Genomic DNA, 12,272 nt, shown 5'->3' with positions numbered 1-12,272 from the left:
CTACGCCACTGGGTCCAGCAAGGTTCCTAAATGAGACTATTTTGCTCAAACCACATGCATCTGCCCAACACTTGACATCGTATGTGACGTCAGGTATGGGGCAGGTAAAAACATGGCTGGGATTGGCTGCAAATGGAGGTTCACTGGGATGAAGTCATCTGATGGGCACTGAGAGGGAATCCCTCTGAAGTTGTCACCTGCTCCTACTGATGTCAGGTGATTGACAGCCCCTCCAACCTATCAAAGATGACTCACAGGGAGGTAAGACTTCTGGCCCACCATCCGATTCCAGTTCCCTACCTCTGGCCTTGCAGAACCAGCTGAGGTGCAGAAGACTTGGTGGTGGCACCCCAACCCCACTTTTAGATGTTTGGAGAAAACACCTGATAATATGAAACTGCTGTAACACTTACCAAGTTAACAAGGCGCCGTAAGCCATCATGCCTATCGAAGAGCTCCAAGACCGCACGGAATGAAAAACAGATAGAGAAGAACATGGTAGCATGGCAGCAGCCCGAGGCATGAGAGCATTCCATCAACCACAAGGTATAGTTCACAACATCTGATAACACGTGGGGATGCATGCAGACCTAAGAACAAGAATATGCAAGGACAATTCTCACTTACGTTCATGAAACAACATGTAGTTTCTGTTTAACCCTCAGCAATGCCCCCCACAGTAAGCAACAGACTATCTAATAATTCAGTCACACTTGCAGTCTCAGCTGCAGTCACACTTAAAAAACTTTTTGCATCCTTGCTTAAGATGGTGGTTGGGATAAGCAACTAATGAATAACAGATCAGAGTTAAAACATAAAGCAGCTAACTAACAAAATCAATCCAGGCGTTTAATAAGAATGTGTGTGAAGTATGCTTAAAAGCTAAGAACGTAGGGGAAATGGTTGTGACAAAATTCAGAAGCACATGCAACACGTTTATGATGCCAATTGGGAAGGATAGCAAAGATATTTGCAATCACTCTCAAATTCCTTTCAAAGTGCTAGATGTACCAGGCTCAAAAAAGTTCGGTACAGTCATACCTTGGTTGTCAAACATAATCCATTCTAGAAGTCCATTCAACTTCGGAAATGTTAGAAAACCGAGGCACGGCTTCCATTTGGCTGCAGGAGCTTCCTGCACTCAAGTGGAAGCCACACTGGATGTTCGGCTTCTGAAAATGTTCAAAAACTGGAACACTTACTTCCAGGTTTTCGGTGTTCAGGAGCCAAAACATAGGAGTACCAAGGTGTTCGAGAACCAAGGTACGACTGTAATATTATATTTATGGGTTACGCTGTGTGGGTGACACCCAAAGGATCCACTGATTTGACCCATTGACCCATTGATTTCAATAGGTTTACTCTGAGCTCAGTGAGCGTGGGGCTTGCCTCCACTTCAGCTTCAGAACAAGAAACCTATGAAGTTGATTCCTGAACACTGAAGTTATCAGAGCCTGTTGATCTGATCTCGCTTTCTGCACTCTTACTGAATTGAGGTGCATTCTTGCAGTCAACTGATGACTGACAAACCAGTATCCCATTAAACAGCAGCCACATGTGCATGTTGAAAACAGCAATATGAGGAAAAGCCAACATTTGATGGACGCATCAAAAAATAATTCCAGTCGGCATGTGAAAAGTGTGGCTGTGTGAATCCACCCCAAGAGGAACCTGCTAGGTAGTATTCAACAGTTGTTTTGTGCTGGCAAAAGCAAATTCGCTTGAAAAAGGGAAGTCACCCAATTTTCACTGTTTCCCCCTACCCTATGCAGCCCACTGTATTTTAAATACCTACAATTTCTGTTAGCAGAATGGAATCTTACCCTTTCCATGGCATCCTGATTGTAAGACAAATAATATAAGCACATGGAGACACCTGTAGCTGCCATGGAAGGACGAGGAATCTCCAGTAGCTTCTGCACTCCTCCATGAGCAACAAACTCTGTTGCAAACTTGTTGTGGAGCAGCAGCGATGCCAAATACTGCAAACAGAAACCCAAAGTCAATATAGAAATCCACTAACAAACCCTTGGAGTTCTCTGATACCAGTGAAATGCTCTTCTCTGCAATTTGCAGAGAGTGGTAAGGAAAGAGGATATTGCCTTCTTGGACTGCACCTGCCCGAGAGCAAAAAGGTGGCCTTGGTATAACAACAACACCTTCTAACTCAATCACCTATAAATAGCTTTATCAACTCTGTAATGTAGCCATCAGATATTTTCCTACAATTTAAGAACACAAAACTTTGCTTTGCATGTCTATGCATTTCAAAGGTAAAACACAAGGCAATTGTGAGCAAGGAAAATGTCTCTTCTCTCTTGCAAAGGATTTAAAGTGCAAAATAGCACCAATGTTCTGCAGTTTCATCTCAAGGCAGCAGCAGTAGCAGAACTTGGGGGAAAACCATTTTATGTCCCGTTAAATTTAGTGGAACAACACAAGCAGCAGGAGACAACAACATAATATGAAACTCTGGGTGCAGCACCAAGGAAACAGCTGACTGATTCAAAGCAGCTGGATAGCAAATTTATCTGGGACTGCATCCCTCAAATTTGAAGCCTTTCTTGGCCTACAAAAAGACTCTGGACTGGCTCACTCACCAAAGGGAGAATATTAACACTGCAAATTTATTTTGCCTTGAAGAAACACTTTGATGACAGAATGTGAAAGGCTGAGGATACGAAGCGCTGAGAAGTCAAGAAATGCATTCAAGTAAGCACAGCAGCATCAGGATTAGAATCAAAGCTAAATCTGAATTCTAGGTTTTTTATTTTTTTAAAATAAATCTATATAAATGTAGCCTTAAACACAGTGATTTTAATGAATATTCACATTGTTGTGAACTGACTTGAAATTTTGAATAAAAGGCAATATAGACGTGTTTTAAATAAATAAAATAAATAGACCAAAGCAGTCAGAGGAAATATACTTAATAAAACAGGTAATCATTGACCCCATTAGGAAAAGAGCAGATGAAGGTTGCCTCAATCAAACTTAAGAGCAAAAACACACAAACTCAAAGGTGAATGCAACTTTGGCACTACTTAACTAGATATCAGGTCCAAAATTATGTACTTCAATAAATAATGGAAAAAATACCGTATTTTTTGCACCATAACACTCACTTTTTTCCTCCTAAAAAGTAAGGGGAAATGTCTGTACGTGTTATGGAGGAAATGCCTATGGGTGGCATACCTACGTATTTTCCTCCTCTAAAAACTACGTGCGTGTTATGGTCGGGTGCGTGTTATAGAGCGAAAAATACGGTAATTGACACGGAATCACCACTTGTTAACAAGCAATTTGCTCTGCTGTCATTTTACCTTCAGGGCTTCAAAGGTGAGCAGTACATCATTGGTCCGTTTCAAATCAATATAGAACATCATTAGGTCTCTTGATCCAAGTTGCATAAAGATGGGAAGCAGCTGAGAAAAGTAAAAGATTAGTTCACTGTTGAAAAAATTGTGTGGGGAGCACTTTCGACAGTATCATTTCCCTTCCACTAAAATTTAAAGGCAAGCGAATACTGATAACAATCAAGATCCATCTCTGTCAAGTGACCAACACTACCTTGTATTTCTTACGGCTCAGCTAACAAGATCCTTCTCAACAATTTTAGATGAAGGTGGTTGTCCAAGAAAGGGAGACAAGAGCAGCCTCCTGTCAAAATGTGCATTGCGCCACTGAAGGAAAGGCAGTAAAGAAATCTAATAAATGCATCTTTTCAGCACTTCTTTTAAATAGTTAACTCTTATCCATCTGTTCGAATTGTTAAATTGCAGAGGTGGGGAACCTTTTTCAAAGAGCCACATTCCCTCAGGGACCACCTTCCAGCGATCATATACCCCTGGGTAGAACAATGAATGCAGCTCTGACCTTTGTACAGAGGGCTACACTCTAGCCATGCCAAAGGAAGATGCTTCTGCACCAGGGGTCAGCAACCTAAGGCCCATGGGCCGGTAGCGGCCCATGAGGATTGTTTAATTGGCCCATGGCGCCCCCTGCCGCCCCCCAACTCTTACTGGCGCAGCGACTGACTTCTGGGTTGATGGCACCTATGCGCATGCGCACAGGTGCTCCTCAGACCCGGACGTGCGCCAGAAATAGCATGTGCACACACGTGCAGGGTGGAGAAGCGCCCCTGCGCATGCACACATGCTATTTCTGGTGCACTTCCGGGTCAGAGGAGCACCGGAAATAGCGTGTGCGCACGCACACAGGTGCTCCTCTGACCCGGAAGAGCGCATGTATGCACATGCTCCTGCCCATCCTCTGACGGACGGAACGTCGACCGGCCCATCCTCGGATAAGGTTGCCAACCTCTGTTCTACACACACACATTCTCCCTATCCAGCAAAGCAACAGGTATTGTCACAGTTCAAGGACACGTTCCACCCAGGCAACAGCACTTAAGGACAATACAGAGCAGGCCTGTCAAAGGGTGTAGCCTGCGGAAGAAGCATGGCCTGGAAAAGTCTCACGGACAGGACAGATAAGCCTGGAGGATCACGTTCAGCCCCCGGGGCCAGAGGTTTCCCACCACTGTCTACCGAGGAACATCTCCTTCTCTCAACTCCAAGAGTCACCAAAAAAACCCCTGAGGAAACAATTCCAAGATCTCATTTATCTCATTTACATGCTCTTTGTGTGATGCGCTGGACCACGGGTAGGCAACCTAAGGCCCATGGGCCAGGTGCAGCCCAATCACCTTCTCAATCCAGCCCACAGACTGTCCAGGAATCAGTATGTTTTTACATGAGTACAATGTGTGCTTTTATTGAAAATGAATCTTTGGGTTATTTGTGGGGCATAGGAATTTGTTCATTTATTTATTTTTCAAAATATAGTCCGGCCCCCCACAAGGTCTGAGGGACGGTGGACCGGCCCATGGCTGAAAAAGGTTGCTGACCCCTGCTCTGGACACATCTTCAAGCAATTAAGCCCGTCATCTGAGGCCCTTCTTCAGGTGCCTCCCTCACAAGGTCTGGAGGGTGGCAACCTTTTCTGTGGTGGCATGTTGTCCACATGTTGTTCTGTGGTGGCATGTTCGGCTGCTACCTTCATTGCATACCTTGAGGTGCCAGGTGAAATCATTTCTCTATAACCAGGCCTTGGACTGATTAAACATTCTATGGCCTTTTAAATGTATTTGTGGGAGGGGGCAATTGTTCTGTTTTTGGTTTTTTATATTCCCATTTTGAATTTTTGAATTCTGAACTGCCCTGTGATCTTCAGATAAAGGACGGTATACAAATTTTAATCATCATAATCATCATTCCAAACCCCCCCATCAACACAATTTAATTGGATCATAAAAGGAGCCCATCCAGACATTGCTTGTTTCCTTGCCTTTTGGATACCTACCTCTTGATACTCCCCTAGGGGAGTCAAATACTGCAGAATTAACCTTTGCTCTATAGCGGAGGTCAAAGGGTATAACGTATAGTTCGTGCCAATCACCCAAGGAGACATCTCTGACCAGCTGCTGTTAGACAGTTCAACAAACATCCTTTCCGGCTCCGAAGAGAAGCCAAGTTTTTGTTTTGCTTTCCGGAAATTCTCTCTTTCATGTTGCTTCCCTGATTTTTTTGTGGCAGAGTTCACCCGACTACTAGTCTTGTGATTTGAGTCAAGGTTAAATGAGATTTCCATATCCCCGGTAACTTCCTCCTGTTCGCCATCCACAGCCATCTCTCCATAATCCATGTCCACAGCTTCTTCATCCAGAGGCAGCAGAGAGTCTGAGGGTACTTTTCGAGGACTGGGCCGCTTATTTTCGTGTTTCGTGTTCACTTCATTCACTTGCAGCTCTCTCAAGCGCTGAAGCACAAACGCCACCTGTTGCAAAAAGAAAAGGATGCAGCACTTTCACATAAGCAAGTTCAAGTCAAGTAGCCCGCAGGAGACCAGGGAAGGAGAAATACAAGGCGTTTTTACCCTGGCTTCTGATTGAGAAGCAGCCCCCCCCCCCAAAAAAAAAAAACCAGGACCAAAGGCAAGGAGGGTTTTGTTTTTTTAAAAAAATAGTTTTTGTGTTTAAAGCAATTTCCATGCAAAGACAGTTCATTTTCATTTTCTGTCTACTGTAGGAGAGCAGGGAGAAATGGACCTGGGAAGAAAGGCCTGGTGATCTTTCGTGATTACAGGCAAGTACATCTATGACCAATGATCTGCACAGCTAACATGTGAAATCAGTATTTCAATTTGTTTTGTTAGTTTTAAAAATTATATCCTGCTTTTCACTGTGCAGGTCTCAAAGAGACTTACAACAATAAAACATATATTCTAAAGGCAACTCCCCATTTGTTCCTGTCTGTTCGCGACACCCCTTTTAGCTCGCTGTTCTACAGATTTTACTGAAGTGTTTCCTCTGCTCTGGTTTTTATGTTTTTTATTATTATTTTGTATAGGTGTTTGATTTTTGTGCTATTGTTGCAAAGTGCCTTAGGCAACATTTGGTGGGCAGACAGTATACAAACTTAACCAAACCTTTACAATAAATCACTCCATTTGCTCCAGGTTCTGAAATGAACACACCACACCAAGCACATTTCCAGCGACAGGGCAGATAAGCATGAGATATGCTACCAAGAGCAGAAACGTTAAGAATCAATACTCCGATATGAATCTATTTCCTCCATTTGCAAAGGACAAGTACAATATGGCAATTTCCTATAAAGCAGAACCATGCAAATTCCCCTCCAGTTTTCCATCATTCGCTGCAACGTCTGAAATCACATCTGTGAGGAATGAGCCCCCCAAAAGTCTTAGGATTCAATTATGCTTGGCAAGTGTTTGCTTTTAACAATGGGTGTGACGGATTTGCCATGAGTATTACCAATTGAGAATTCTCATCTCTGTAGTTAGCAGCAATGTCTTGGTTCTCCATGGCCCCTCCCAGCAATCCAGTTGCAAATGTCCTCAGAGGTTGATCAGCCTCTCGTGCCCACTTGAAGAGATTCTCAACTATGCCTTCCTAGAGTTCGTGGGGATGGGGAGAAGGACAGATATGAGCAGATAAATTCTCCTCTCCACAGCCATATACAAAGGGAAAAAAATAACATTTATCAAGAATTGGGGAATATCTGAAGTCCTCCTACATTTTCCAAACTGTAAGCCAGCGTTTTCCAACTAGAACACCTAATGTGGATTATTATCCACAGTAATCCTGAAGCATTTCAGTTGACTTCACAAGGATCACACTGTAATTATATGAGTGTACAGTGGAATACACTATTATTATACACTTACAATAGCTAAGGTCCACTAAGCAATGGAACTGTGTACATATGTATAATCAAGGTCTGAAGTAGTGCTAATATGCATATACTAGCAGCCTTTTGTTATTCTTGCTGTGGGATGACCTACTGGTGAGGGACAAGTCACTTTTTCAACGGAACAGCCATTTGCTCCTTCATGAAGCACAAACTGCTGCAGCAAATGCAGCAAAGGACGTTTTTTCTCTAACCACAGATCACTTCTTTGGATCCTGGTCACATAAACTCAGGAATTTCATGCAAGAATCATCCACTTCCCGCTACCCACTACATATTGAAGTTGGGGATTGTATGTATTTGGAAGTTTGAGAATGTTTCTCTTGGGAGACATGCAAACAGCCCAGAAGACAACTGTAAGCCTGAACTCATGATCAAGTTTTCAAAGTTGCATCCTTATGGTAAAAGACCCACAGAACATGGAAAACCTGTTTTTTTGAGAGAGAGACAGAGAGACTGAAAGTACCATTTGAAATTCATATCTGTATTGACAAGAAGGCTATTAAAAACTTTTTTAGGCTGGTAACTTTCGTGAAATTTATACACTGTATTTTGTGAACTAATTTACACAGCTGGCATAATGACTCCTAGATCTGGTCCTACCCAATGTTGATGACCTGGTTAGTGGGGTAGTGGAAGGATCATTAGGCGCGAGTGATCATGCTCTTCTGAAGTTTACTATACAGCGGAAAGGAGCAGCCAAGCATACTAGGACTCAGTTTCTTGACTTTAAGAAAGCAGACTTCATAAAACTTAGGGAAGTGCTGGGTGAGATCCCATGGACAGTAATACTAAAAGGGAAGGGAGTTCATGATGGCTGGGAGTTTGTTAAGAGGGAGATAGTAAAAGCACAACTTCAGGCAATACCAATGAGACGGAAACATGGAAGGTGCCTAAAGAAGCCCAGGGTGGCTATCTAAAGAACTTTTAACTGAGTTAAGATTAAAAAAGGATGTGTACAAAAAATGGAAAAGGGGGGAAACCACCAAAGAGGAATTCAAACAAATAGCCAGCACATGTAGACACAAAGTCAGAAAAGCTAAAGCACAGAATGAACTCAGGCTTGCTAGAGAGGTTAAAAGCAACAAAAAAGGCTTTTATGGGTATGTCCGTAGCAAAAGGAAGAACAAAGAAACAGTGGGGTCACTCAGAGGAGAAGATGGTGAAATGCAAACAGGGGACACAGAAAGGGCTGAACTCCTCAATGCCTTCTTTGCCTCAGTCTTCTCCGATAAAGAAAGCAATGCCCAACCTGAAGAATTTGGAGCAAATGATTCAGCAGAGGAAACAGCCCAGAATAACTAAGGAGATAGTACAAGAATACTTGGCTAGTTTAGATGTATTCAAGTCTCCAGGGCCAGATGAACTGCATCCAAGAGTATTAAAAGAACTGGCAGATGTGATCTCAGAACCACTGGCAGTCATCTTTGAGAATTCCTGGAGAACAGGCGAAGTCCCGGCAGACTGGAGGAGGGCAAATGTTGTCCCTATTTTCAAAAAGGGGAAAAGAGAGGACCCAAATAATTATCACCCAGACAGTCTGACATCAATACCAGGGAAGATTCTGGAGCAGATCATTAAGCAAACAGTCTGTGAGCACCTAGAAAGGAATGCTGTGATCACCAATAGTCAGCATGGATTTCTGAAAAATAAGTCATGTCAGACTAACCTGATCTCGTTTTTTGACAGAATTACAAGCCTGGTAGATGAAGGGAACGCAGTGGATGTAGCCTACCTTGATTTCAGCAAGGCATTCGACAAGGTGCCCCATGATATTCTTGTAAAGAAGCTGGTAAAATGCGGTCTTGACTATGCTACCACTCAGTGGATTTGTAACTGGCTGACTGACCGAACCCAAAGGGTGCTCATCAATGGTTCCTCTTCATCCTGGAGAAGAGTGACTAGTGGGGTGCCACAGGGTTCTGTCTTGGGCCCGATCTTATTCAACATCTTTATCAACGACTTGGATGATGGACTCAAGGGCATCCTGATCAAATTTGCAGATGACACCAAACTGGGAGGGGTGGCTAACACCCCAGAGGACAGGCTCACACTTCAAAACGACCTTGACAGATTAGAGAACTGGGCAAAAACAAACAAGATGAACTTTAACAGGGAGAAATGTAAAGTATTGCACTTGGGCAAAAAAAATGAGAGGCACAAATACAAGATGTGACACCTGGCTTGAGAGCAGTACATGTGAAAAGGATCTAGGAGTCTTGGTTGACCACAAACTTGACATGAGCCAACAGTGTGACGCAGCAGCTAAAAAAGCCAATGCAATTCTGGGCTGCATCAATAGGAGTATAGCATCTAGATCAAGGGAAGTAATAGTGCCACTGTATTCTGCTCTGGTCAGACCTCACCTGGAGTACTGTGTCCAGTTCTGGGCACCACAGTTCAAGAAGGACACTGACAAACTGGAACGTGTCCAGAGGAGGGCAACCAAAATGGTCAAAGGCCTGGAAATGATTCCTTATGAGGAACGGCTAAGGGAGCTGGGCATGTTTAGCCTGGAGAAGAGGAGGTTAAGGGGTGATATGATAGCCATGTTCAAATATATAAAAGGATGTCATATAGAGGAGGGAGAAAGGTTGTTTTCTGCTGCTCCAGAGAAGTGGACACGGAGGAATGGATCCAAACTACAAGAAAGAAGATTCCACCTAAACATTAGGAAGAACTTCCTGACAGTAAGAGCTGTTCGACAGTGGAATTTGCTGCCAAGGAGTGTGGTGGAGTCTCCTACTTTGGAGGTCTTTAAGCAGAGGCTTGACAACCATATGTCAGGAGTGCTCTGATGGTGTTTCCTGCTTGGCAGGGGGTTGGACTCGATGGCCCTTGTGGTCTATTCCAACTCTATGATTCTAAGGCGCCCTAAAACAGATTTTTGATTTCTCACTCCTTTGAAACATAGTTGCTGTCTACCTAAGTCTCTAGAAATAGCAGAGAGAGTGGAGACTACTAAAATGGTAAACAGGAAGGTTATGTGAGCATCATCTTATATCTGAGACCTTTTCCTGAAAGACGACAGCAGTTTCCAGCCCAGGCATGATGTCCAAAAGGAGTCGACAGGCAGCGGTATTCAAAGGTGGTTCTCTGCTTGTCATCACATAAGCATTCACCAGCTGAAAAGAGATAAAGAGAATTAAATAGTATTGTCTATTAAAAAATGGTCCATATAAGAAAAAGAAGTTGCATAAGCATGCCATATTGGACTGCAAGAAATATTAAAGATTTCCTCCCTTATTCTGAATGAAGCCAATTTATTATGGCTTAGAGCCTGAGTTACCCTTCTGTGAATGGAAGCAACAACGATCCATTGTTGGCTCCCATTGATGGAGGCCTTTTTCATCAATTCCTCCTTTTCTCTGAAGCCCCCAGCACCGCCTCCCATATTACACTAGAACAAGGTTTCCCAAACTTGGGTCTCTAGCTGGTTTTGGACTACAACTCCCATCATCTCTAGCTAGCAGGACCTGCTTAAATAAAAAATAAATTTTAAATTTATTTGTCATTGTCTACAAATCCTCTCAGACCACATAGTCTGCAAGAATTCCAACAGCCAAACTGAATCTACACTTTCCTGGAAGAGCCAGACAAGGAACAAAGACCGTTTTGTTTTTGTTTTGTTCTTAAGAAGCTTCTGCAGGTATGCATATTAAGTTAACAAACAGAAGGCTCTCGTTTATACTCTTGCTGTTGTAACTTGTACAAGTCAGGCTTAGAAAGATTTTATATCAATTCTTGGAAGGTACATTCCTAATTAAGCACACAGCAAAGCTAAAAGAAAATGATCACTCTGGTACCCCTAACTCAAGGCAAAAAGATGACTGAGTAAAAGAATAATGAAAAGTTCCTAGCAGTCCTGATGTGCAAATCTATGGGAAAATGTAAAGGGCAAACCCACTGCATTCATGAAATCGTCGTTCTTGAAGAGTATCCTCAGCAAGTGGCCAAGCATACATTTTGGATCTGCCCGACCTAGAAAGAGATGGACAAGAATATCAGCTTGTCTTCCACACTTGATTAGCAATAATAAATAGCAAAGTATGTAGCATGCAAATTAAAAGGCATGGCTAAATTTTCTAGCTAGAAGTGAAAGAATGCTTCACCTGTCACTTTTCTCTAAATGCATTCTGAGTAACATTTTAAAAAATGTTTTATATGTAGAAAACAAACCTTACATTTAATGCAAAGCACATAGTTCACAGAATTATAAACAATCAAGCAAAAAAAGATAGTCAAGGCAAATGACACATTAGGAGTATTTAGAAAACTGAACTGGAAACAGTAATACATTATAATTGCACTAACTGTCATTCTTTCTATTAAAATATCCAAGAACTGAAATGTCTAGACCTAATAAAAAAAAATCTCAACATATTAAATCTCACCTCCTAATCCAACTTGCTGACCACCCAATAAACCCCAAGGACAAAAAGTACAGCATACACAGAAAAAGGAAGAGAAGATTGCAACACTAACTTAATCCGCTTGGTAACACTGATCCAAAAGCAAGATAAGGCTAGGCAGTCCCACCTCATATGGTGTATCATTGCCTTGACCTGTGTGCCATTCCAGTATAAAGTAGAATCCCTCACATTTCTTTCAAATTATCTTCATGGTATCTGGTATGTGCACATCTGTAAATTTTGTTTGATCAACCTTAACAAGATATAAGTAGGAGGGTTTAAATGAGCTGGAAAACTGCCTTCTATTTGCTCTGCGACAGCTGGTTCTCTCATTTTTCATTCCAGGCCTCTCACAATAAATTTAAGTCCGCTTTCATTTTATTCCTAATTTGTTTAAATATATATCACCGGCCTGAGAAACCACTAAACTGAAAGTGAGGAACATGCAACCATCCAGATGCTGTTGAACTATAACTCCCATCATCCTTGACCACCAGCAGTGTTTGATGAGGGGTGGGTGCATGCAAAGGTTCCCCACCCCTTTGCTACACCACTTACAGGCTGAGCTGCTAAAAGGAATTCAGAA

At 42.5% G+C, this 12,272-nt stretch overlaps 1 protein-coding gene across 4 annotated transcripts in view; it reads right to left on the bottom strand.

Annotated features, from left to right (window-relative positions):
- The window catches only part of DCAF1 (DDB1 and CUL4 associated factor 1), a 61,712-nt gene that overhangs the window by 32,916 nt on the left and 16,524 nt on the right, over positions 1-12,272 (bottom strand). For all 4 annotated transcript variants that reach the window (XM_081177541.1, XM_081177542.1, XM_081177540.1 and 1 more), the window contains exons 4-10: positions 11,182-11,255; positions 10,286-10,399; positions 6,839-6,976; positions 5,365-5,838; positions 3,324-3,425; positions 1,824-1,982; positions 414-590 (exon numbers count right to left, since the gene is read on the bottom strand). In XM_081177541.1, the coding sequence (XP_081033667.1) occupies positions 414-590; positions 1,824-1,982; positions 3,324-3,425; positions 5,365-5,838; positions 6,839-6,976; positions 10,286-10,399; positions 11,182-11,255 (1,238 nt within the window). The remainder of the gene's footprint in view (positions 1-413; positions 591-1,823; positions 1,983-3,323; positions 3,426-5,364; positions 5,839-6,838; positions 6,977-10,285; positions 10,400-11,181; positions 11,256-12,272) is intronic.

Source organism: Podarcis bocagei (genome assembly GCF_964188305.1).
Source record: "Podarcis bocagei genome assembly, chromosome: 2".
In the NCBI taxonomy this organism is placed as follows: domain Eukaryota; kingdom Metazoa; phylum Chordata; class Lepidosauria; order Squamata; family Lacertidae; genus Podarcis; species Podarcis bocagei.
This window is presented reverse-complemented; position numbering and strand designations above follow the sequence as displayed.